The sequence below is a fragment of the Danio rerio genome, chromosome 6 (genome assembly GCF_049306965.1).
Source record: "Danio rerio strain Tuebingen ecotype United States chromosome 6, GRCz12tu, whole genome shotgun sequence".
Taxonomy (NCBI): Eukaryota; Metazoa; Chordata; class Actinopteri; order Cypriniformes; family Danionidae; genus Danio; species Danio rerio.
The window spans coordinates 51,623,353-51,647,656 of record NC_133181.1 but is presented as its reverse complement, the minus strand read 5'-3'; the positions used below and the strand labels follow the sequence as shown (position 1 = coordinate 51,647,656).

Genomic DNA, 24,304 nt, shown 5'->3' with positions numbered 1-24,304 from the left:
TCATGTGAGAAACGGCCCTGCGACAACTTTCCCACAAAAAACACATCACAAAATAACTTTCCGGATTACAGTGAATATTCAATTATAACAAGATAATGTGAGTGTGGCTACTGCTAAATTAATAGCAAGCTAGCTGTTCACAAACTAACTTAAACACTGAGAAGATAAACTACGACATATGACAAATACATTTACATGTTGAATACATTCAAAACACAAAGAATCAATCAATAAAGTACACAATTAAACCTAAAACAATATCAAATATTCGTCTGCCATGTGGAAACTCAAAATATAAAACAGCCCATTGAAAATAAGCACATCTACATGAATGGGATGAACATTTCTTAAATTAACATGGATGGCTCATATTATTTACAAAGTAACAGATTTTGCAAAGTGCTGTGATAAGCCTCCTTTCCTTTTCCTCAAGGAAACATAATATAAGAAGATATAACATCTTCCCTAGACATACAGTTGAAGTCAGAATTATTCGCCCCCCTGAATTTTTTCCCCCTTATTTCAGTTTAACGGAGAGATTTATTTCCCCCAACACATTTCTAAGCATAATAGTTTTAATACCTCATCTCTAATAACTGATATATTTTATCTGTGTCATGATGACAGTAAATAATATTTGACTAGATATTTTTTAAGACACTTCTATACAGCTTAAAGTGACATTTAAAGGCTTAACTAGGTTAATTAGGTGAACTAGGCAGGTTAGGGTAATTAGGCAAGTTATTGTATAACGATGGTTTGTTCTGTAGACTATTGAAAAGATATATCTTAAATGGTCTGATAATTTTGTCCTTAAAATGGTGTTTAAAAAAATAAAAACTGCTTTTATTCTAGCCAAAATAAAACAAATAAGACTTTCTCCAGAAAACATATTATCAGACATACTGTGAACATTTCCTTGCTCTGTTAAACATCAGTTGGGAAATATTTAACACTGTAAGACCTGACATTTCAAAAAAGAGTCAGAAAATTCAGATTTTCTGGTTTTGGGATGTTTATTAAACCATTAAGCAAAATAAAAAAAATAAAAATTACCATATAATTTTTTTCATGACATTTATTTTGTATCCCATTTGATACATCAGGCAACTTTTTGCTCAAAACAATTATGATTTTAATTACAAAAGCAGTACATTCAGCCACAAGATGGCGTTAACATCATGTACAACAGGTTTTTAAACAAAGTATTGATCAGGTTGATGTTATATACGTCTTAGAAACTCGTGTATCAAATATAATATGTGCGGCTTTATGGGGTTAAAAAAAGAAAAAAAAAATGTAACTGCAACTGTATAACGCTGGTACTGCAGTAATGTTGGAGTGTTGATGAATGTGAACATGATCTGTGTGTGTGTGTGTGTGTGTGTGTGTGTGTGTGTGTGTGTGTGTGTGTGTGTGTGTGTGTGTGTGTGTGTGTGTGTGTGTGTGTGTGTGTGTGTGTGTGTGTGTGTGTGTGTGTGTGTGTGTGTTGTGCAGGTGATCGGCATGATCTTCAGCATGGTCTTATGCTGCGCTATCAGAAACAGCAGAGAGGTCATTTAGGACCATCTGGTTTTCCCGCTCGCCCACTTGGACTGTTTCAGAGCCCATCCGGATCTCCCATAAGGCCGTGCGGCGTTCAGCATTCTGTCTCCGATCCTTTCTGTCTTTCTGTTCTTGCATTGAAGATCAGCTCCACTGCATGGACGCCTGCTGTAACCACATTAACCAGTACTTTAATTTCCTCTTCCATTATTTATTACTGAAGCAGCACACGGGGAACATTCCACACAGCGCAGTACTGTTCTTTAATTTAAACCTGATCTCTCTTAAAGGGACACTTCACCCAAAATAACTCAAAATGGCTTCCAATATGTAGATCACTTTTTTTAGTTTAAACAAATCAAGGATATAGGCCTGGAGTGCCCAAACTCGGTCCCGGATTGCCGGTGTGCTGCAAAGTTTAGTTTCAATTCCAATCAGACACGCATGAACTAGCTAATCAAGCTCTATCTAGAGCACAGGTGTCAAACTCAGTTCCAAAGGGCCGCAGCTCTGCAGTTTAGTTCCAACCCTAATTAAACACACCTGATCAAACTAATTGAGTCCTTCAGGCTTGTATGAAACCTACAGGTAAGTGTGTTGGAGAAGGGTTGGAACTAAACTGTGCAGGGCTTCGGCCCTCCAAGAATTGAGTTTGACAGCCCTGATCTAGACTTTCTAGAAACATCCTTATCGGTGTGTTGAGACAAGTTGGAGTTAAAATCTACTGGACAACGGCCCTCCAGGACCGAGTTTGGACACCCCCTGATATAGGCCTAACAATATGAACACTTTCTTGACTGATTGTTTTTATTTTTAGCATTAAAGTGCCATTTTATGAAGACGGTTTACCCTAAAATCATTTCTGTTCTACTAAAGATAAACCTCCATCTTGGCTAGTCTGTGGATAATGAAGTAAACTGCATTTTGAGGGAGGGTTTGCTCAATTTAGGGTTGAAATATGCCTTTAATATAGAGATTTTGTGTGTGTGTGTCCTGAGTCTTGAATTAATTTCAGACTTTTATTGTTTGGACTTTTACTCACTGATGTAAATACGCTTTTCACTGATCGCCCGCTTCTCCTCTTCTTTTAATTATTTATTGAGTGAACTAGACCGTTTTCTGCGCTAATAGATGTTGATGGGTCATATGTTGATTGTGTTTCGCTGGTTATTAATAATTGGTTCTTGTAATTTTGCCTCATCATATATAGATACTGAATGAAGCCAAGGATTGAGCATGAGAAAGATGCCTCAAGTCAACTTGAACTCAGAGTAAAACACTTGATTTTGTAAGTTTTGTAAATGTTTTTAATCAAAACGATGTTATTTATGATGTTGCAGATATCTAATCGGTGATTGGTTAATATTAATAAAGAAAAATATGGCCTACAAGACGTATAAATAGCCATTTAAGACATTGCAAAAAGTAATGATACATGTAGTAGGACTGCATATTAAAATAATCAAACAGTGCGATATTTTTGTTATTCTGCGTTTTATATTGTGATATGAATACAATTTCACTACATGAGCTGAATAAACATTTGGAAACAATTTCAAATTTAGATTGATTGGGATGATTCTGTATATGAGTGCATAAATTATAATAAACAATCTACAAGTTCAATAAAGAAAAAGAAACTAATTAAATAAACAGGGTTTTTATTGTTTTCTGAGGAGTGGAAATGTATTCAGGTGTACAGTAACTGAATAATCAGATGTAAAATAATACTGCATAGTCTTGATTTCAATTGGATCTTTTTTCTGATTGTATTTATAGACTTAATGCATGAAAATACTCACAACACATGCAAATACAGAAATGCACTGCAAATAGCAACGTGTCGGGAGACCCTTAAAAAAAAGGTAGAGATTGTCTGTTAGATTTGATGGAGATCACTCCCACTGCAGAATCATCACAATTGAACATTATAAATTCTTTCCTAATAGAGATTCAGTCTGGTCAAGTTGTATTTATATCGCAAAATCAAAAAATATCACAATGTCAGATTTTTCCAATATCATGCAGCCCTAATCGTAACAATTGCAGCGCTGAAAATAAAAAGCTGCTTATAGAAAACTGAATATTCAGACTTCAAAATATGTTGGTCCATCAAAAAAAAAAAAAAGTTGATTAATTTTGACTCAAGCATCGCCCTTGTAATCTTTTTGTTTGGTGTGCAAATCGGGGACCTTGTTTATAAAATAGTGCATAAACTGCAGCTCATGTGTGAAGCTTTGACTCGAGAGCGGCCAGACGAGGCTCCTGGGTAATGCGTGTTATTTTCCACAAGTGGCTGATTTTGCATCTGTTAAAGTTGAAGCAGCAGTTTATTACTGGGAGATCAAACATATCTTACACTGTTTTTCCCTTTTTATATTTTGCTTCTGTGAGTTTTGAGTAATGTTTGACCCACTAGTAGTCATGTGCCTTTATAACTGACAAAAGCCCCGTTATAAACATGTTTGCAGTTTTGGGTTCATGCTTATTTTTATAGCACCGCGTTGCATGTAAATAGCTTTGAAATGAGGAAATATGGTCAAACAATAAAACAGCTCACACAAACACATTTGATTGGTTTTTATTTTCGCAGTGTTGATTAATACCATTTCAGCAGAACAGGAATATTCATGAGTTAATGTTAATACTGTAGACAAATAAACAGTCCGGGAACCTCAAACTGACAAGACTTTGCACATCATGTACGTTTAAAGGTGCTGTATGTTCGTTTTTGACTCTTCTAATACTTAATATACTTATAAATACCATATGTTTGCAGGAATTTCAGAAACATGCTAACAGAACAGTCTTATTTTCTGAAAAACAATGCTGAGGTCAGATATTCTGCTTTGAAAATGTTTGTTACATGCTGTAACGGCTGTCTGTGTTTTGGTCTTATTAACCTCCCCCCTGTCAGTTTAGCCAATATTTCAGCACTCCAGGTTGCCTTGGTGGAAAGCTGTGCGTTTCATTCATTTACTTAGAAAGGCTCTCAAAGTATGCATTCGTGACCGAAATGCAACCCCTGGGACACTATCACATGCCGTTACTTTTATTTTAAACATAATTTAAACAAGTCAGACTCGTTCCTGTTGGTGTCAACAATCTGGCAACCTGCACTTGCGTTAGTGGTTAAATTCGGTATTTCTGGATCAAAATAGAGTGTCAAACTTACATACTGCACCTTTAAGACAAACACATGACCTAAAAACTGAAAATATGACCCATGCTTTTGGTGGTTGAAAAATCCAGAAAGCTACAGTTGTAACATACTGGTCCATGTAATGGAAAATAATAATATCATGTCTTCAAAGTGACAAAATCTTGCATAAATACGATATGCATCAAATGCCTGTTTTCGGTAGTCATCAAAATAATCCTGAATTTTAGACTGCACCTCACACACTTTCACCCAAATCAGCTCTTTTTACAAACTCAAATGTAGCAAGAAAGAGAGTGTGTGTGTGCGCGCGCATGTGATAGTACCAAACAGAATAAAAGGTCAATGACATTCCCTAAAACTAGAGAGTTACAAACTCTGAAGGCTTTAAAAGCATTTCAAGTAACTCGATTCAAGTTTAGACACTGAAAACAGAGAAAGACTGACAAATACAGGAACTGAGTAGGAAAGAAGAGACAGTTCAATACAAAAAGAATTTGTACAAAGAGAACAGATGGAAAAGAGAGAGAAAAGGAAGAAGTCAGTGTCTTGACAGCGACACCGGTCTCCCTCACTGAGGGGAAACTTTCACATATGCTTCTAGAAAAAACATAATCGTGTGTTAAAGCGCTCTCTCTCCTCCAGACACATGCCTTACCAACAAGTGCAAAATGCTGGCTCATCACGGCTCATCAGATAAGCCTGTAAACCATAGAGGAAGTGCGGTAAGGCTGGTTTAAAAACTCACAGGAACGCAAACCAGAGCAGAAGCTGCCGTTCTCTTGGCATCTCCTCCTCCGCCGCCATCTTGATTAATGTTTATCTTCTGTTGTGTAATGTACAGTCTCTTGCGCTCTGAGGTAGCGATGTGTGTTCAGTCAGAGATTAGCTTTAGCTGGGTCTGGCTCACGATAAACTCTCCCACGCCGAGGAAGTACATGACCTGCACGATGCCGAAGAGCGGCGCGATGACTAGCGCTCTGCAACCCGCACCCTTCAGGAAAGCAGACGGGCCTTCACGCCGCATGATCTTACTGCAGAAGTGAAGAAATAAAGGAAAACGTCATGCAGGGTAGATGATGCACTCACATTTCACAACTGGAGATCTGTTTAAAGGTAATATAACAGTAACAGGATTGATCAATCACCTGAAACAGTCAACGATGCCGCTGTAGGTATCCTCATTGGCTCCTTTGCTCAGAGACTGCAGTCTGGTCTTTACCACTGCACAGAAACAACAATAGTGAGGCATCAGGGCTCTTACAGCTTTTCCAGAGTCAAATTTAAGCATTATCAAGGTGCATTTTGAAACATTTAGCACTTTACAAGTGTGGTAAAATACATATTTGCATACATATTATATCAGATGCAAAGTATTTTAGGAATAAAGAAATAATTATAATAAAGTAAAAAAAAAAAAAAAAATTAATTAAATAAATAAAAAATAAATTAATTAATAATTCAAAAATAATTATAAAAATCTATAAAGATAAATAAATGAAAAAAAATAAAGATAAATAAAAAACTAAAGAAAATAAAAATAATAAATAATTTAAATAAAAATAAATTAAAAATAGATCAAAATAATACATAAAAGATCAATACAAAATAAAGAAATTAAAACTAATAAAAATAAATAAAAAAAAAGAATTTAAAACAATAAGAATTAATAATGAATAAAAATAAATAATCTAAATTACAATAATAATAAATAAAAAATATATGAAAAATTTATTAAAACAATAAATTTTTTTACAACTGAACAAACAAAAATAAAAATACAAAATAAAGAAATTAAAACAAATAAAAATAATAAATAAATTTTTTAATAATCATAAATAAAAAACAATTAAAAATCTAAAGAGCAATAATAATGAATAAATAAATATATATATAAAAAATAACACACACACACATATATATATATATATATATATATATATATATATATATATATATATTTAGAGATAGATAGAGCTCATTATTAACATTCAAACACAGAAACTTTTATTCTGCATTTTAAATAATTCATCTTATTTTACTTAAACTATTTTTTAAAGAGTTAAATGAAGAAAGCTGACATTATTTCTTTGAATAAATTACACGTTAAAGCCAAACAAAACTTTTAAGTGGATGGGCACTTTAATTCACTGCTAAAGAGCGAAATACGAAAGGGAGAGAAAAAAAAATCCTCTTACCATCACATGGATTGACAGCAACAGCAGCTGTTGAGCCTGCAACACATCCAGAGATGAAGGACCAATAAAATGGCGCCGCCTCATCAGGGGAGGGTTTGCCCAACTTGTTCAGATTTGCAAAGAGGGGGAAGTAGACGATCGAGAAAGGCACATCTCTAAAAGAGTGAAAAAAAGACCACATGTTAATTTACACTGTCATTAGTGTGCATGTCGACATTTAGAGCAGAGATTTTAGCATGCATCACCTCAGCAGAGTTGCTCCGAGGCCTTTATAGAGCCCCTGAATGCCCTGAGTGTGCAGCAGCTCTCTAGCGATCTGGGTTGCAGATACGGCTCTGGCTGATGAATTGGGAACCACGTTGTATGAGCGGCACAGCACAGTGTTCGCAGCCAGTCTGGTAGGAGGAATGAGGCCTGGCTTTCTCTGCTGGGCAGCTGGGAATATGAGGATCACAAAAGTTATTCTAGCGTAACTCAACACATCTCAGTGAGAACCGTAAAGGCTAAACACTACCACTATGAACAAAGCCAAGCTAAAAAGTGCTCATTTCAGAAGTGTGAATCAACATGCCAAAAGAGAACTTTCTGGAAAAACAACTATTGTTCTGCTCAATTACATAATAGGGTGGTGTGGCTCTGCCTGTGATGTACAGTGGTCAACATTTGAAGAGGATCAAAAGATTTTCTAAACTATCCTAGGACATAACAGGTGTTGTGCAATCGTGTTAGACTATTTACATACACTTATCTTGATCTACTTCAAATGTTGACCGATACGTTCTAGTGGAACAGATTACAACAGAGACGTTACTCTGAGAAATAATGGGGTAATGTTGGTAATTACTGATAAAATATATCAATCCCACAATGAAGGGTTGTTTTGGACAAAAGGCACAAATTGATGTAAATGAAAGAATTTCTGCACTGATAAGAGAGTGAACCCACCGAGTCTCCCAGCATCCTGCAGTTGAATTTTCAGCATCTCCATTGGAGTAGTAACGATAACCTGGCACATGCCAGCAGCACATCCAGCCAACATCTCTTTAAATACATTCAGCCCTCTCCTGTAAAACAGCAAAATGAAGATTTAGATGTTCTGCAGCCCTTTTAATGCTTCACCAAACGCAGTAGAAGCAAACGTACCCATTTCTAGAGAGGTGGCACCGGAAGAAGTCATTCGCTGCCAGTTTGATGGCCTTCTCAGGAGTGACCAGGGTAAGATTAACCGCAGCTCCTAAAAGACAAACAAACAGAGGGTTAAAGAAAACCACAACTGATCACAGATCAGCAGCAAACACATTCCCCACCACCATCAAACCAGATATAAATGTACAACATGACCTTATCAAATACCATTCAAACAGTAGGAAGACTAAAATACCACTAACGGACTGAAAAATAAGCAAAGCTTATAACAGAACTGTAAGATGATGATGATGATGATGGAGGGGGATTTTACATGATATGAAAACAAAAAACTAAATAACTAGTACATAACAGGTAGTACAGAAATAGGCAGAACATTGAGATGAATATAGTGAGACAAGTGAATGCAGGCACATTCCAGAAAGAGACTGACATTAGGGCTGTGTAGTATGACAATATACTCAATTGAAGCATGGAGCGTGTCAAATTAAAGAGTTTGCAGAGCTGTTAGGGCAGCATTAAATTGGTCTACAATAAGAAAACAATCAGTCAGCAACGTCTTGAAATGTGCCAACCATAGCATTAACAGAGCAGATAAACCAATGATGGTTTCAAATGTTGCTTAATTACATTTGTACTGCAACTTGAATAGTTTTTGTAACCGAAGAAGTGAAAATCGGTTGTTTTTTTACACTTACACCAGCCCTTTATATACAAGGTTGTTCAAATCGACTTTACTAAGTAAAGTTACTTTTCTGCAAATTATTTTGTGAAGCATTTTGCCTCATTACATTATCAAGATCAGGCACTGTAACACATATCAAAGACTTCAGAGGTAAAATATTTTCATACTGCCCAGTCCTAACTGAGACCATGTTATTTTAAGATATCACTGTCTTGAATTACAAACTGATCTTAAAAGACAGAACAGAAAATGAACGTAAAGTGATAGTGGAAAAATATCTAACCAAACATTCTAGATGTTAACAGAACATGGCAAGATGGGTTAGTACTGAATGAGACCAGAGCAAGGAGAGTGAAGAAAGTGGAAGATGAAAAACAAAATAGATGAGTCTATAAAAAAAAAAAGCAGCAAAATAAGTATAATATTATTCAACAATTATCTATATAAATAAATAAAATCAAAATAAAGTTGGTGCCTAATTGTAATAAAGCAGAGTGGGTAAGAACCATGATAAATGATTTGCCTCCAGCGTGGCTGCGCCTTATCGGCTAGCCTTCATTATCCCAGCGGGGACCCATGTCTGTAACATGAAAAACACAGATGCAAACAACAGCATTCCTCACAGAAACGGAGACCCGGCACAAAACACCGACTCCAATCTCCAAACACTCTTCAAGGACACTTATAGTAGCACAACTCAAGCCAAATCTACCAGATGTAATAACAACATGCATGACTCGCTTCATTTTTACCCTCTGATGCATTATTCATTACAAAAAATGTATTTATTTGAGAGGATTATTGAATTCAAAAACTATTTCTTGCTAAATATATTGTTTGCCTATTAAAAATAGAAGGTAAAAGGTAAAATTTAAAGAGGGTGGATCAGCAGTTACACGTTGAACATACAATCATGAATTAAAACTAGGATTTATTGTCTAAATTTATACTTTAATAATGTGCAAGCTGACCCAGACTGTCAAAATATTGGAGTTTGATCTTATGTGTTAATATCCATACCCATTATAAAATGAGAACTCGTATAGAATTATGCATGAGATTCAAATCACACAATATTGACTTACATACAATCCAGAATGGTTAAAATACACATGAATCAGAGGGCTAAAAATAAGATGTATTCAAGTTTAGACTGTTAGCATGGCCATTTACAAGCCAAAGTTCTCTCTAATATAAGATAGTTAACCGAAATGCTTCAATATTGCCATTTCAGCGCTACAAAGAGCCAAAAAAATAGTTAATTATCCATCGTCAGCCAATCTACTCTAATTCATTTTCCAAAACCATGGACTGGATTCTCTCAGGTCTATTCAGGTGTACCCATCATGCCGTTTAAGAGTCTATGCTGATCTAACATGTCAATAGAGTGAATCTTACCTCTATACATGCCAAAGTATCCTTCAGTTCGTACTGTTTTGATGAGGCAGTCAATCCTGAGAAACAAACAAAGATGTTAACATAATGAAGGGGTTTATATGTTAGTATCCCTATTGTTATTTCTTAAGATATCTACAAGCGAGTGTGCTCCAAAACTCACGTTTAGAAGATATAAAACTGATATTAACATGTAAAGCTCGTAGTTTGTCATTTCCACCTAAATGAAGTTGAGTTTTATACATGTCAGCTCTTACTTCAGTTTCTCATCAAATCATAACCAATCAAATGCTCTCTAGTATCTGTCATGCCCCGCCCACTTCAATGCGCTTCTCATTTGCATTTGCTCGCACTGACAGAGTGGTGATAAAACAAATGACTATTGGTTGCTTTTAAGAGGGAGCAGCTACACTTTGTTCCACCCTCTCTTCGTGTTTCGGTTGAAATTTCATCAAAAACATCAAATAAAAATGCATATTTCATTAAAACTTTAATCAGTTTTATTAAATATCTCTTACTTTTGTGATTATTTTAATGTTCTTGTTTACGTAAAGGACTTTATTACTATTGTGTATCAAATTAACCTCTATTGGCAACAAAAGTCACGTGTGCTATGCTCACTACGTGCGGTGTGTCCAGTATGTGTTTACATCATTTACTGGACACAGTCTGGTCTTAATCCTTATAAGCCTATGCAGTGACCATAGTGGTGGAGCGTCACGTCAGGCGGAAACTAACGTCTGACTGCATCACACATTCCAGAAGGATTAGCCAGCAGTGCAAGCCAGCTTATCAAATCAGAGTGAGGACTGACATTGAGCTACGCCAATGTATTTATGAAATGTAAAGGTTTGAAGCATTGAGAGAGGTTTGAAGAGCACTTACATGCTCTTGTAGACTTGCTGGCCTTGTCTTTGGTTCTGGAGTCTGGTCTTGGCTAAATCGATGGGAAACACGCAAGTGACCCCAACAATGCCAGCAATGCCACCATTGATCAGTTTGGCTGGGAGGCTAAAAGGAGAGAAAAAAGTATATGCTTTTAATAAAATGAAGGCATGTCTGAAGTATACGAAAGAAAACTGAAAAATGCTAAATATGAAGTCTAATTATGTACACAATCCTACTAAAATTGAATTACTTCAAATAAGGAGTGGATGTAATGAATTTAAAAGGGATTATATGGAAATTGTCAAATTTATTAATATCAAAAAATATTTACATTAATTACATTTTCTATAAATACAAACACTTAAACTACTTCAAAAATACATCAAATACTCAAAATAGCTTGTCAAGTTAAAATAAAGGAACATAAAAATAATAATGAACAATGGATATTATAAAGAAATTAAATATTTTAAATACAATCATATTCAAGCCATTAAAAAAGAAAATAAACATTAAAAAGTGGACCATTTAACAAATAAAAATAACTTGCAAAGCTACAACTGAACATTTAATTACTAAAAAAGTAAATCGAAAGTTTGTCAAATCAAGTCAAATAAATTACATGCTTCTATAGAGAAATTAATGTTGATAAAAAAACTATACTATTATCTTCTTGAATAAGACTTATATAAATTAATAACTTGAATAAATCTTCAAAATAGCAAAAAGTGAATATTTGTCAATATGCAATAATACAATAAGCCTAAGAAATCAATAATATCTAACCCTAGTTAAATCAATAATATCAGGAGACATTCAAGATGAAACTAAAAATAAACTAATTAAAATCTCACTGAAGATTTAATCATTTCAAATAAGTTGAATGTAATAAATTTAAAGGGACTATGTGAACTTGTCGAATGCATTAATTTCAAGAATACATTCACTTTCTAAAATTAAACATCAAACAATTTCCAACTACAAATAAATGACCTTCAAAAAAATTCAGAGTAGCTTGTTGCATTCAATCATAGTAACATAATAAAAATTGTAATAAACAAACTAAGGATAAAATAAAGAAATTAACCATTATAAATCTCAAAATCAAACTCATTAATATGAAATGCCATTAAAAAAGAAAATAAACATTAAAAAGAGCAACATTTAACTATTAAAATAACTTTAAAAGCTACAATTGAACACTTAACAATTAAAAGTAAATCTAATGTTTGTTTTTGTCAATAATCATTAAAATTACATGGCATAATAAGAATAACTCTTGTTGAATAAATTAATTGTCAACATAACAAAAGTAGTAAACATTTGGCTGTATGTAATAATACAATAAACTTAAGGGTGCTTAATCATTAATATCAAAAAAGACATTCAAGCTGAAAAACTAAAAATAAACAACTTGATTAAATAAAACATTATATATTAATGATTCACAGGCTCTCCTCAATGTTACCTGATTTGTTGAGACATGGTAAAACTTCAGCGATGTGATGAAACTGGAAAGTTTGTCGAGAGCTTCTTGTGTGATCGAGTGAATGAAGTCTGAACTTCAGTAGCAGAGATCTGACGGAAAAACACAGGGGCTGTTAACAGACAGCTTTAAAACCGGAAAAAAATAACTTACAACTCACTGTCATAAGCTCTTCCTACGCATCTCATGACGCTTTAATCCACTGTCCAAAACACTACTGACCCATAAGGTCAAAAGGGACGGGCAACTTCCGGCTAGTGTAACTGCGCGCGCATCTGCTCTACTGCGCAAGTGTGTTCAAAGGGGGGTTGGCTTTGTGAGTGAAACTGGATACCCTCTCTATTGAATTAATTTCTTTTCACTGATGTAATATTATTATTAAAACCAAGGTGTCGAATTATACAAATAAAATTTACAATTTAACAAAACAAACAGAAGGAACAGCACAGGCTTGCGGTTTTAAGAACTTTAGGGTTAGATTTTGCCAGTTCACCTCAAAGGAATGTTACCTTATCTAGATTACTCAGAACCTGACATGCTTCAGTAACATTCCTTTCTCACACGCCCATTGCTTCAGGCTTGCAAATAAACATGCATTTTATGTTATTTCGATTGCAATTTTCTTTATTTACAAATAGGATAGTTTAACATTTTTTAGCAGTTGCATTTAAATATGTATGTACTATTAACTATTATACTTATAAAATAATAATAATGATAGTGCAATGCTAAAGTGAGGGAAATGCACTTATAAATGAAAGAAAGCACCACTTCAAAAGGCGGTTAATGAAATTCAGTCAGCATTTCTAGAAAAGCGGAAATGAATTGCCGGGTTTTGACTAACGGTTTAATTTCCTGGTTAGTTACACGGCAAACTAACGTAAAGCTGATAAAATACGTGTCAATATATGACAGAACACAACTCTATCACATACATATTAAGAAAGTATGATCCAACTGAATAACAATAAATATACCGGTGTTACGGTTTAACTGGTGACCGTGTTAACTGGTGTCCCTTTCCAGATGTAAGCTATTCACGTTTGCAGATTGGCAGATTCGTCACTTTTTCACAGCAACAAAACATGTCCATACCAAATAAAGATTCTTATTACTTGGTGTCAGTGTCATTGTGTGCATTATTGATTTTAATATCTGTGTAGCAGAACAGTATATAACCAAAGTAAATAAAAAAAATTATTAGAATTGACATGTCTTTAACAGGATTCGAACCCGTGTAGTGAAAAGATTTAGCACACGTATCAGTCAACTTATCTAACTGAGCTACTCAGAACTCTAAACGAAGCGGTCTGTTTTAATATCTTTGTCAATTAAAACATGCCTTGCTGTGGTTGTGGACCCGTGTTAACATGTTTCCATCGATGTTAACATGTTTACATGTTGTTTAGTTACATGTACTCGCGTTAACGTGTTTCTACAAACTCTCCCGCTGATAGAATAGCTCTCTGTGACTAAACGATGCTTCATCAGTTGCTCAAACCATGTTTTTCCTTAGTTCTAGACTCATGTCTACCTGTGCCTTTGGAGTCGTGTTAACTCGTGACCCATGCTCATACATGTAACGTAAATAAAGATTTTATCCAAAAAATGAATACAATGACGATATTATTATGCAACGTATTATGTCTAATATATATAATATTTATTTCATATATAATATTATGCAACAGAATATTAATTGAAAATCGCAACATTTCAATGTATGATCTTGGTCACATCTGTATCAAGGTACTTATGAACATGATTTGGCTACATACGATAAAATAACTAAAAGCTGCTAAGCCTTACGTTTCAACAGTGCTTGATAGCTCAATTAGATAGCACGTATGTTCCAATCATGCTTCTCTTTTGTTAGTAGGTTCGAATCCACATACGAGTTTTGTTTATGTAGCCTGATTTTTTTAATTCTCTTTAAAATAAAATGTGGGGGGACTGCGATTTATAACGTATGCTTATTTAGCGGAACATCGTAGTCATTTAGAGCTGTTCTGAGAAAATATCAGCTCGTGTAACTTTGTAGACACAGACTAACACGAGTCAATGGGACTATTATATTCTGATTGCATAATATTCTAATATTCTGTTGCATAATATTATATATGAAATATATATTATATATATTAGACATAATACGTTGCATAATAATATCGTCATTGTATTCATTTTTTGGATAAAATCTTTATTTACGTTACATGTATGAGCATGGGTCACGACTTAACACGACTCCAAAGGCACAGGTAGACATGAGTCTAGAACTAAGGAAAAACATGGTTTGAGCAACTGATGAAGCATCGTTTAGTCACAGAGAGCTATTCTATCAGCGGGAGAGTTTGTAGAAACACGTTAACGCGAGTACATGTAACTAAACAACATATAAACATGTTAACATCGATGGAAACATGTTAACACGGGTCCACAACCACAGCAAGGCATGTTTTAATTGACAAAGATACTAAAACAGACCGCTTCGCTTGGAGTTCTGAGTAGCTCAGTTAGATAAGTTGACTGATACGTGTGCTAAATCTTTTCACTACACGGGTTCGAATCCTGTTAAAGACATGTCAATTCTAATAATTTTTTTTATTTACTTTGGTTATATACTGTTCTGCTACACAGATATTAAAATCAATAATGCACACAATGACACTGACACCAAGTAATAAGAATCTTTATTTGGTATGGACATGTTTTGTTGCTGTGAAAAAGTGACGAATCTGCCAATCTGCAAACGTGAATAGCTTACATCTGGAAAGGGACACCAGTTAACACGGTCACCAGTTAAACCGTAACACCGGTAAGCATATGGGTGGAAAGCTGGCTGCATAATATTTCCATTTGTACAAATAAACATTTAAAGTTAATATATTAAATATATTTCAGTAATAAAACATAATGCTGGGTTTTTAAAAAAAACTTACCTAAGAAAGTAGCAGAAATCAAATATTTTTACGAGTCTCGGTTTGCCAGAACCTTCTTCGACGAAGAAATTTGAATGAGCGATTGAATGGAAATTTCCTTTCAGTTTTAACCTGGGAGGCGGGCCTTTCGTGCCGGGTGTAGACTTACTTGTCCAATCATGTTCGAATATTTGCATACAGCAAATTCATTCGCCAGTCAGTTCAAAGAACGTCCTCCTATGAGTCAAAGGCGAGGCGCGCGTGTGGACGCGGTGTCAAATTACATCCGCCATATAGAAGGCTGAGGGTATTTTTGTTCGATGACGTTTACAGAATAAAAGCTCAGCATGTGATGAACACAATGCAAAGGAGTAAGAATAGAAAGCATCAACAAGACTAATATGATATTATATATAATATTTACATATTTTTCTATATACATTAAAAACTCTAGGTGAAAAGCATGACAGTGTGTGTGCTTCTTCTGTATTTAAGGGCAGTTCACACAATAATTTCTGTCATTTACTCAGCCTCACCCTGCTCCAAACAAGTTTGAGTTTCGCTCTGAGAATTTAGAAAACCGGAAGTCATTACAATGTTTTGTAAAGTTACTTTAAAAAGTAATATATTACAATGTTTTTAAAAAATGAAAACCTAAATGTTACTTTAATTTCTTTTAAATTAATGTAATGTAAAAGTATGTGTTATGTTATGTTATTTAGCTTCTTTTTAAGACTATTGTCGACCAATGTCGACCTGTTTCCAAAATTCCTCAAAATGTCTTCTTTTGTGTTTAACAGAGAGAGAGAAAAAAACATTGAACCACTTGAGAGTGAATAAAATGGTGAGTCAATTTTTAGTTTTAGGTAAACAATTGAGTGAGTGCGATTAACAACAGTATAGGTCCAAAAAAATAAAAATAAATAAATAAAAAGAGATGTGACAATGTGACCATGTGACATAATTGTATGTGTGACCTAACTCTAACCTATTATTAACATCTTATGATGTTGTGTGCCTGCTGGGAAACTACGGCAAACAGAGTTTATTTGAATTGTATATACTGTATTTGTATATATTGTATTTTATATATTGTTTATATATATTTATGTTCATAATATTTATTTATATCGTGAGATGGCAGAGCGTGAGAACAGTTTTAAGTAGCATATGCACAGGTTCGCTGTGCCAGCTTTATAATATACGACAATAGTTAACTATGACGATTGTCTGCATTGTATGTATTTATTTATTTGTTGCTAATACTTGATTTTTATTGCCTGTATTGTAAGAAGGACTATGTATTGTACATTATTCATATTTTATTTTCTGTTTTTAAATGATAATAATAAACTTGAAAGAAGTGCTTAATAACAACCTGAAGTTTGTGTTACTGAAATAAAATCAAAATAAAGGAATTTACTGGCTAATGTGATCTGATGATTTGGAGTTATACTGTTATTCCACACTAACTGGACATATAGCGTTCTTCCACATTTGAGAGATATAAATCACAATAACTTTTGATTTTTAATGCTGACACTGAAAACTTTTATTTCCTTAGAATTGAGAAGTGTTTGTTGTCTATCTTCAAGTAAAATAAATATATATTATATTATGTTGACAATCCATCTGAAAAAAAATCCTAATTCTCACAATGTGAAAATATGGACTTCATATGGTTTTTCATCTGAAGGCCTCAATTAATGTTTACCGCTGACTTTAGATCTGTAAATTTGATAGTAGTCTTTGTAAAACAAACACCAGCTGACATTGATCAATGTAGACTAGTAAATCACATTAATTGTTGACATTTTCTCCAGCAATTACAGAAACTATAATGATACACTTTCACAGACAGTAGTTAGCGCTTTCCTTTGATTGTCCTGATTAGCATTATAATTGCATAGAAACAGGACAAATCCGAAATGCAAACAACCTTCCAGAATTCTCGCCACATTACAAAAGATACCTTTGTCATTGTAAACGGTGTCGTCAAGCACAGGGTGTGTTTACATGTTTGGAGTAAGAAGCCTAACTGTGATTAAGTACAACACTGCCAACCTCTTCCCACAGAGTAAGATGAAAGTAAATACCTGGAAGTTTCTAATCTAACCACACTCGTTCTCAGTGAGATTAAGTGAAAACTCCAGAAAGGTCAGTGACTAACGTGCTGAACTTTGTGTCTCTGGCTGAGACAGAAATAATCTTCTAAATTAAGCACAGTTATGATAATGCTTGACACAATCAACATGCAAGTGTTATTTTTAACCCTTATGCACTGTTAGGGATGGATGTTCGTCCACTCTGTGGTGCGTTTCCCAAACAAGGACGTAACTCATGGTTGAACTAGCAAAGTGCGATGCATCGTTTGGGTAAAGATGTAGTGATGAGTGTTTCCCAAAACCCGTAGTTTCGCTGAAAATTAATGAAGGTAATGGTGACGATGATTATAACTATTATCAAAGTAGGATATTGTTTGTTTATTTATTTATTGTAAAAGTCTACTTTTACAATTTGACACATGCAAACCACTGCAGAAATGTTCTAACCAACAGGCCCATGTCATATGCAGTACAGATAAATAACCTATAAATTAAAACTGTTAATGTATGCTATGTTTTTGTCTTCACACGCTTTGGAGACATAATGTAAATTCCGTCTTTTAATAAAAGGTCATCTAAAGCTTCTGTTATGAGCCACGGCTGTTTTAAAATGACATCAATGTTTTCAAAGTGCACTGCGAAGAGAGCGCAATTATAAACATAAAGATTACTAAAAGTGAACTGTACAAATACTTTGAAAACAAATTACACCTAAGAGAGATGACCTTAATGCTTTTTTAATAATTCCAAGTTTAACTGTTAGAATGTTCTAAATGAATAGGGCATAGGAGGGTTAATTGAGAATAGAACAAAGCCAGAAACTATGTTTCCACAAGTTTGCGACGCTGTTTGCGAATGTTCGTTGGTACGATGGATTTGGGAAAAGCCAAATCAACGAACTTTCTAACAATGGAACTTGCGACCTTAGTTGGCTAACAATGGTTTTGGGAAATGCACCCATGGGTAATTTTGAGTCCTAATATGGCCATAACTTTTTCGTTCTTTCAGCTAGCTGAATGAATTTGGTGACAAGTTTTATTTTGACGCACATTAAGTAAAGCCTCTGATGTTTTTTTTTTTTGATAAAACAAAAACAAAAAAAAAACCCTTAACAATACACTCAGCAAATTGACTACCCTTTTGTTATGCTCGGAATCAAAACATCCACTGAATAAAACTTCTGTAAAAATGCATCATATATATATATATATATATATATATATATATATATATATATATATATATATATATATATATATATATATATACATATATATATATATATATACATATATATATATATATATATATATATATATATATATATATATATATATATATATATATATATATATAATATATATATATATATAATATATATATATATATATATATATATATATATATATATATATATATATATATATATATATATATAATATATATATATATATATATATATATATATATATATATATATATAAAATATATATATATATATATATATATATATATATATATATATATATATATATATATATATATATATATATATAATTTTTTTAATTATTATTATTATTTTTACATAAATCTGTTTATCAACCTTAGTCCTGATTAAAACTACTAAATTTCTTGGAAAATTACAGGATTTTAACTCTTTAATTGACAATGATGTCACTGATTTGGTGAAAAAAACACACAAAATGACGTATTTTCAATATAAATAAAAAATGTTGACTGAATTTGTTTTTTTCCTTTTATCAAAGTCTTGGACATGTGAAACAACATTGGCTTTGATGCATAGTTTTTGATTAATTTTCATTTTTTTCTCCATAATTTACTGTAATTTTTTTAATTTACTGTATAGTTTTTGCCCCATTGGCTTCCATTATAACCACACTTTTTGGATTGCAAAACCATGACACCATATAATCATGCATTCTTGATTGTTGGTGGTTTCCCTGTTGGGAAGAGGTCAAATTAGTAGTTTACTGTTGATCATCCATTCGCACCATTAACTGTGTATTTATGCACCATCAAATGTGTTTATAATGGAAGTCAATGGTACAAAAACAGCCACCAACAGTAAATTAGAGAGAGAAAAAAAGAAAATATAACAATACATCAAATCCAATGTTGTTACTGATCGTTCACATGTCCAAGACTGTAATAAAAGGTTTTTAAAAAATACAGTCCACAATTACTTTTTATATTAAAAATGCATCATGTTGTGTTTTATTTTCACCAAATCACTGGCATCAATTGTAAACTTGGCAATTAAAGAGATAAAATCCTGCAATTTTCTAACCAATTTAGTAGTTTTGATCAAGACTGAGGTTGATTAAAAGATTTATACAAACAAAATTGAAAAAATATTTATCTGATGAATTTTATTGCAGTTTAATTCAGGAAATGTTTTCATCCGAAACATAATAAAAGGGTAGTCAATTTGAACAGTGCACAAGGATTCATGTATCAAGACTTTAGCTGGTGGTTTCCATTCACAGCTTTATTTAGCTCATTGATTCATAGCATGTGCTCCTGCTATTGATTAGCTCTAATTTAGATTCTGACTTACAAAGTAAACGTCGTTCATTGTTTTTTCTTATTAATATACTGCATGACTGCATCTTGTCATGCTGTTCATTTTTGCTCCAGGCTTATCTCTTTATTTTCCAAGAACTGACTTGTTTAGACTTGAATGACATCTAAAAACTATTTAGGTCATCACAAACCTGACCCAGATTTTTCAGACTAAAAACTCAACACATATGCATTTGAGTTGCTTATTTACATGACAACTGCATTTTGAGAGCTCAAAAATGTAAAAAAAAAAAAAAAAAAAGCTTTAAAGTGCAATTTTAAAGTTTTTTTCTGTGTACATGATCTGGCTTGAATATAGATTTTCTACATCTGAATGCAAACACTTGTACATACATGATTAATGGCACACACCAAGCAGAAAATATATGCAGTGGTGCAAATGTCTAAGGTATTTTATGGTGGCCAAAACGTGGGCGCAAACATTTTTATTCAGATGGGATTAAAATCCTCAGTAGGCATAGTCCGGTATAAGATTCTGATGGTATGGTTACCTTGGATAAAAATAAACATTTTAAATATTTTGGATTAGTAAAGATGTCAGGCGAAATAATTAAAGTAAATCATTAACTTCTGCTATTTTCATTAGTTTAAAAAACAACTTGAAAAGGCATCTTTGGAGATTGTTCTTTTCTGTGGATATAAAGTAAGCCATTGCACTGTTCTGGTGTTTAGCATGCTTGTATGTTGGTGCAAAAGCAATTTGTTTTTCAAATGTTTCTTAAATTGGGGCGACACAGTGGCTCAGTGGTTAGCACTGTAGCACTATATAGCATATGCTGAATAATTTGACGTCATTCCGTTGTGGTGACCCCTGATAAATAGAGACGAAGCCGAAGGAAATTGAATGAATGAATGTTTCCTGAATAATGGGCTGACCAGTAGCTCTTAATGTAAAGCTCCTGATGGTTCTTTTCTATTGGAGAATCTCCTGCCCTAAAAGACTAAATAAAATAGTTGAAAATAAAACTTGAATATAGCACAGGAATGGTTTAACAGAAAATTCTAGCAGTTCTAAAACCTTGACTTTTCCAAATCATCGCCTAATGCCCTTGAAAAAGTAGTCCCAACTGAATATGGCTTAAATTTACTCTACAAAAATGCACGAGTACAAAGCAACCAAAATATCCATGCTGGAAAAATGCTTCCATTTTAAGTTCACTGTAATAGAAAGACACACATAGACTGTATCCAAACTTCTTTGATCTTGCTTGAAAATGCATCTTTTCTCTCTTTGTTTTAGTCTTGTGTCCACAGGCATATTTGTTGAGCAAATTAAGCATTTTTTGAAAATGTTTTGTTTGAAGATGTTTTCTGAAGTGGAATATTTTAATAAAGCAAATTTCACTCTGTATTGTGCTGTGAAAATGAAGGCCCTCAAGAAAGAGGACATGATGAATCATGTGCTGGAGTCATATGACTCATTTAGCCTAAAGCAAGATGTTGTTGATTATTAGGTGTATCCCAATTGACACCCTTTACACCAGTGATCTCAATGACACCCCCTTGCCCCCGCCCTGCATATTTTGTATGTCTTCCTTTTTTAACACATCTGATTCAGATTATCAACCTACTAACACAGAAATCCATGAACTGATCCTAGTTTGTCAAACAAGACAAAAATACAAAATGTGCAGGAAAAGGGAGGCCTGAGGACCAGTATTGAGAACCACTGGTATACACTACAATGTGCTACAATATATGCACACAAGCCCTGCTCCCTATTTAATATACAAGTTCAACACTATTAATTTTGGCCTTTTCTTATTGAAAATTTTAGCATGAACACTTACAGTACTTGCCTTTATTCAGTCATTCATTTTCTTTTCGACTTAGTCCCTTTGTTAACCAGGGGCCAACTTATCAAGCATGTGTTTTTTTACGCAGCAGATGCCCTTCCAGCTGCAACCCATCACTGGTAAACATCCAAACACACTCATTCACACCCATACAGGCAATTTAGTGTACCCAATTCACCTATAGTGCATGTCTTTGGACTTGTGGGGGAAACCGGTGCACCAGGAGGAAACCCACGTGGACACGGGGAGAACATCCAAACTCCAAACAGAAATTCCAACAGACCCAGCCGAGGCTCGAACCAGCGACCTTCTTGCTGTGAGGCGACATCGCTACCCACTGCGCCACCCCTCATTGCACTTACACTAAGGCATATTTTGTGAGCACACAAATTGCAACACTAATGTAAGTTTGTATACTTCATTGTACGTCATTTATTCAGTCAACAATGTTTACCCACAGTTGTTGTTAAGTGATGTAATGCGAGGGCAGTTTTATTTATGAACTCTACAATGACGTAAGTGCTTTTACAAGTATCAGTGTGAATAAGCAACTTCCAGATGACATTTTCAAAGATATTCAGATTAGCATAGACAAACTCAAAATCTGAACTTCACAGCTTCTCAGCCATCGGTTTATGTTTCAAGTCTAGCCAGGTTTAGCAAGAGGAATGTGGCAGAAAAATTCCACTGGCCGCTGAACACATGGGCAAGGTATGCTAGTCCCACCAACCCCGCAAAAGACTGCTGAGCAGCCGGATTCCAGCAGGTTTTGGTGGATGTATTATTATATCAGAGCATTGAACTTTCACAACACAGACTCATGCACTATTGTCAAGAAAGCCTCTGCGCCATTCACATTTGATTGGCCGGATTGTGACCAAGCCGACAGGAATCCTTGGATAATATGAAGGGGATCACAGTGGAATGGCATCTCTTCAAGTAAATGAACATGATTAAAGGAGAAAGAATGAAATAAGAACTGAATGATGGGAAACAACGTCATTTGCAATTCATGCATGAATGGAATTAGCATGCATTTGTTCCTGTTCTATGTTTCCACTGGAACAAAGGAGGACATGCAGTATGTGATGATACTGTGTGTGGTAGTTTTCCAGTTAGCGAGGAGTGATACTGTAACTCATGTTTGTACTGTTGACAGGACATTGACTATGAGGCGGGACATATTTCATTTGTTGTCCTGCCATGAACTTCAAACATGTGACTATGGAATCAGTTCTTGACCTCTAGGCAATTCCCTCACCACACGCCTCTGTTTTCTGGCAAATAAAAGATGGTTCATTATGGCGTGACAGCCATAAAAGAAAACATAGTAACTTCTGGTTACAATTACCTATAAAACACAGTATGGCCTATGAAGACAGTAAGTAAAGGCTAGAATGAATGCAAACTTGGGTTAACCATGCATCCTCTGAGCTCGTAATATAAATAACCCACAGCTGTTTGCTTCTCTAAATACGCATTATCCAGCAATGAGTGCTCATTTACCACACACAAACACACTCCAATGACATCTGCTTCTTAGACAATTAAAGTTAAATGACACTAAACCCTGGTTAAGTATAAAGCAGCTCTTTTAATGAACAACATTTACGCAAAGCAATGCTTTACCAAGTGACATGATATCAAAATGAGGCATCAGGGTGCTTGGTTTGATTACAAGACAACTGTCAAAACAGTCCCTGTTTACTTAGACTAAAAATGCCGCATTAGGCATGCCAGACTATAGTTGATGATGTGATTTTGTAAAAAAAAAAAAAAAAAAAGAACACTAGAACTTTGTGCAGTCCTGTACTTTGCCGGTTGTTGTTTTGGCTGTCAAGTACTCACCTACAAAGAAAATAATCCCACTTTATATTAAATGACCTTAAGTACTGTACTTACAATTGAATTAATCATCTGGTATAATGCACATACATGTTTTAAAACTGTACTTATTTTAAAAATGATCTGCATGTAATTACATCTGTAATTAATTTCTTAAATTACCTTAATAATTTCAATGGTGACTATCCTAGACACCTTACCTATACTCCACCTCAGTAGCACCATAAATGTACAAGACAATTTAAACCAAGGCTGCACAATATAGTTACAGCATCAATATCGCAATGTGTGCATTCACAATAATCACATCGCATAGTTGCAATGTTGAGTTGGGATTAAATCTGAGCAAGAGCCACAGTTTAGAACAGAAGATTTGTGGAATTACTGCAGAGTTTAACCACAATGGAGTGAAATTGTATCATTTGCATGTTTTTAAGGCCTGAGAGAGATTTAAGTAGTCACCCAGCAGGCACAGGATGTTAACATGACGTCAGATTGACGTTGTACCCGAGCATCATGGGCATTTTGTTTGG

At 34.2% G+C, this 24,304-nt stretch overlaps 2 protein-coding genes across 10 annotated transcripts in view; one reads left to right on the top strand and one right to left on the bottom strand.

Moving 5' to 3' along the window:
* tspan2a (tetraspanin 2a) overlaps positions 1–4,110 on the top strand; it is a 52,045-nt gene extending 47,935 nt beyond the window's left edge. The window contains 1 exon segment of the mRNA NM_001018150.1: positions 1,498–4,110. Coding sequence (NP_001018160.1) covers positions 1,498–1,563 — 66 coding nt within the window. The 3' untranslated portion in view covers positions 1,564–4,110.
* Positions 4,111–15,522, bottom strand: slc25a55a (solute carrier family 25 member 55a). Of its 9 annotated transcripts, none has more exons than XM_005172109.5 (11): positions 15,443–15,522; positions 12,486–12,595; positions 11,015–11,140; positions 10,133–10,188; positions 9,241–9,314; positions 8,047–8,137; positions 7,849–7,967; positions 7,149–7,338; positions 6,904–7,058; positions 5,854–5,929; positions 4,111–5,739 (listed from the first exon to the last, which is right to left on the bottom strand). In XM_005172109.5, the coding sequence occupies exons 7-11, from the start codon at positions 7,940–7,942 to the stop codon at positions 5,580–5,582; spliced, it is 675 nt and encodes a 224-aa protein (XP_005172166.1). In that variant the 5' UTR covers positions 7,943–7,967; positions 8,047–8,137; positions 9,241–9,314; positions 10,133–10,188; positions 11,015–11,140; positions 12,486–12,595; positions 15,443–15,522; the 3' UTR covers positions 4,111–5,579.
* Between the last annotated feature and the right edge of the window lie 8,782 nt (positions 15,523–24,304).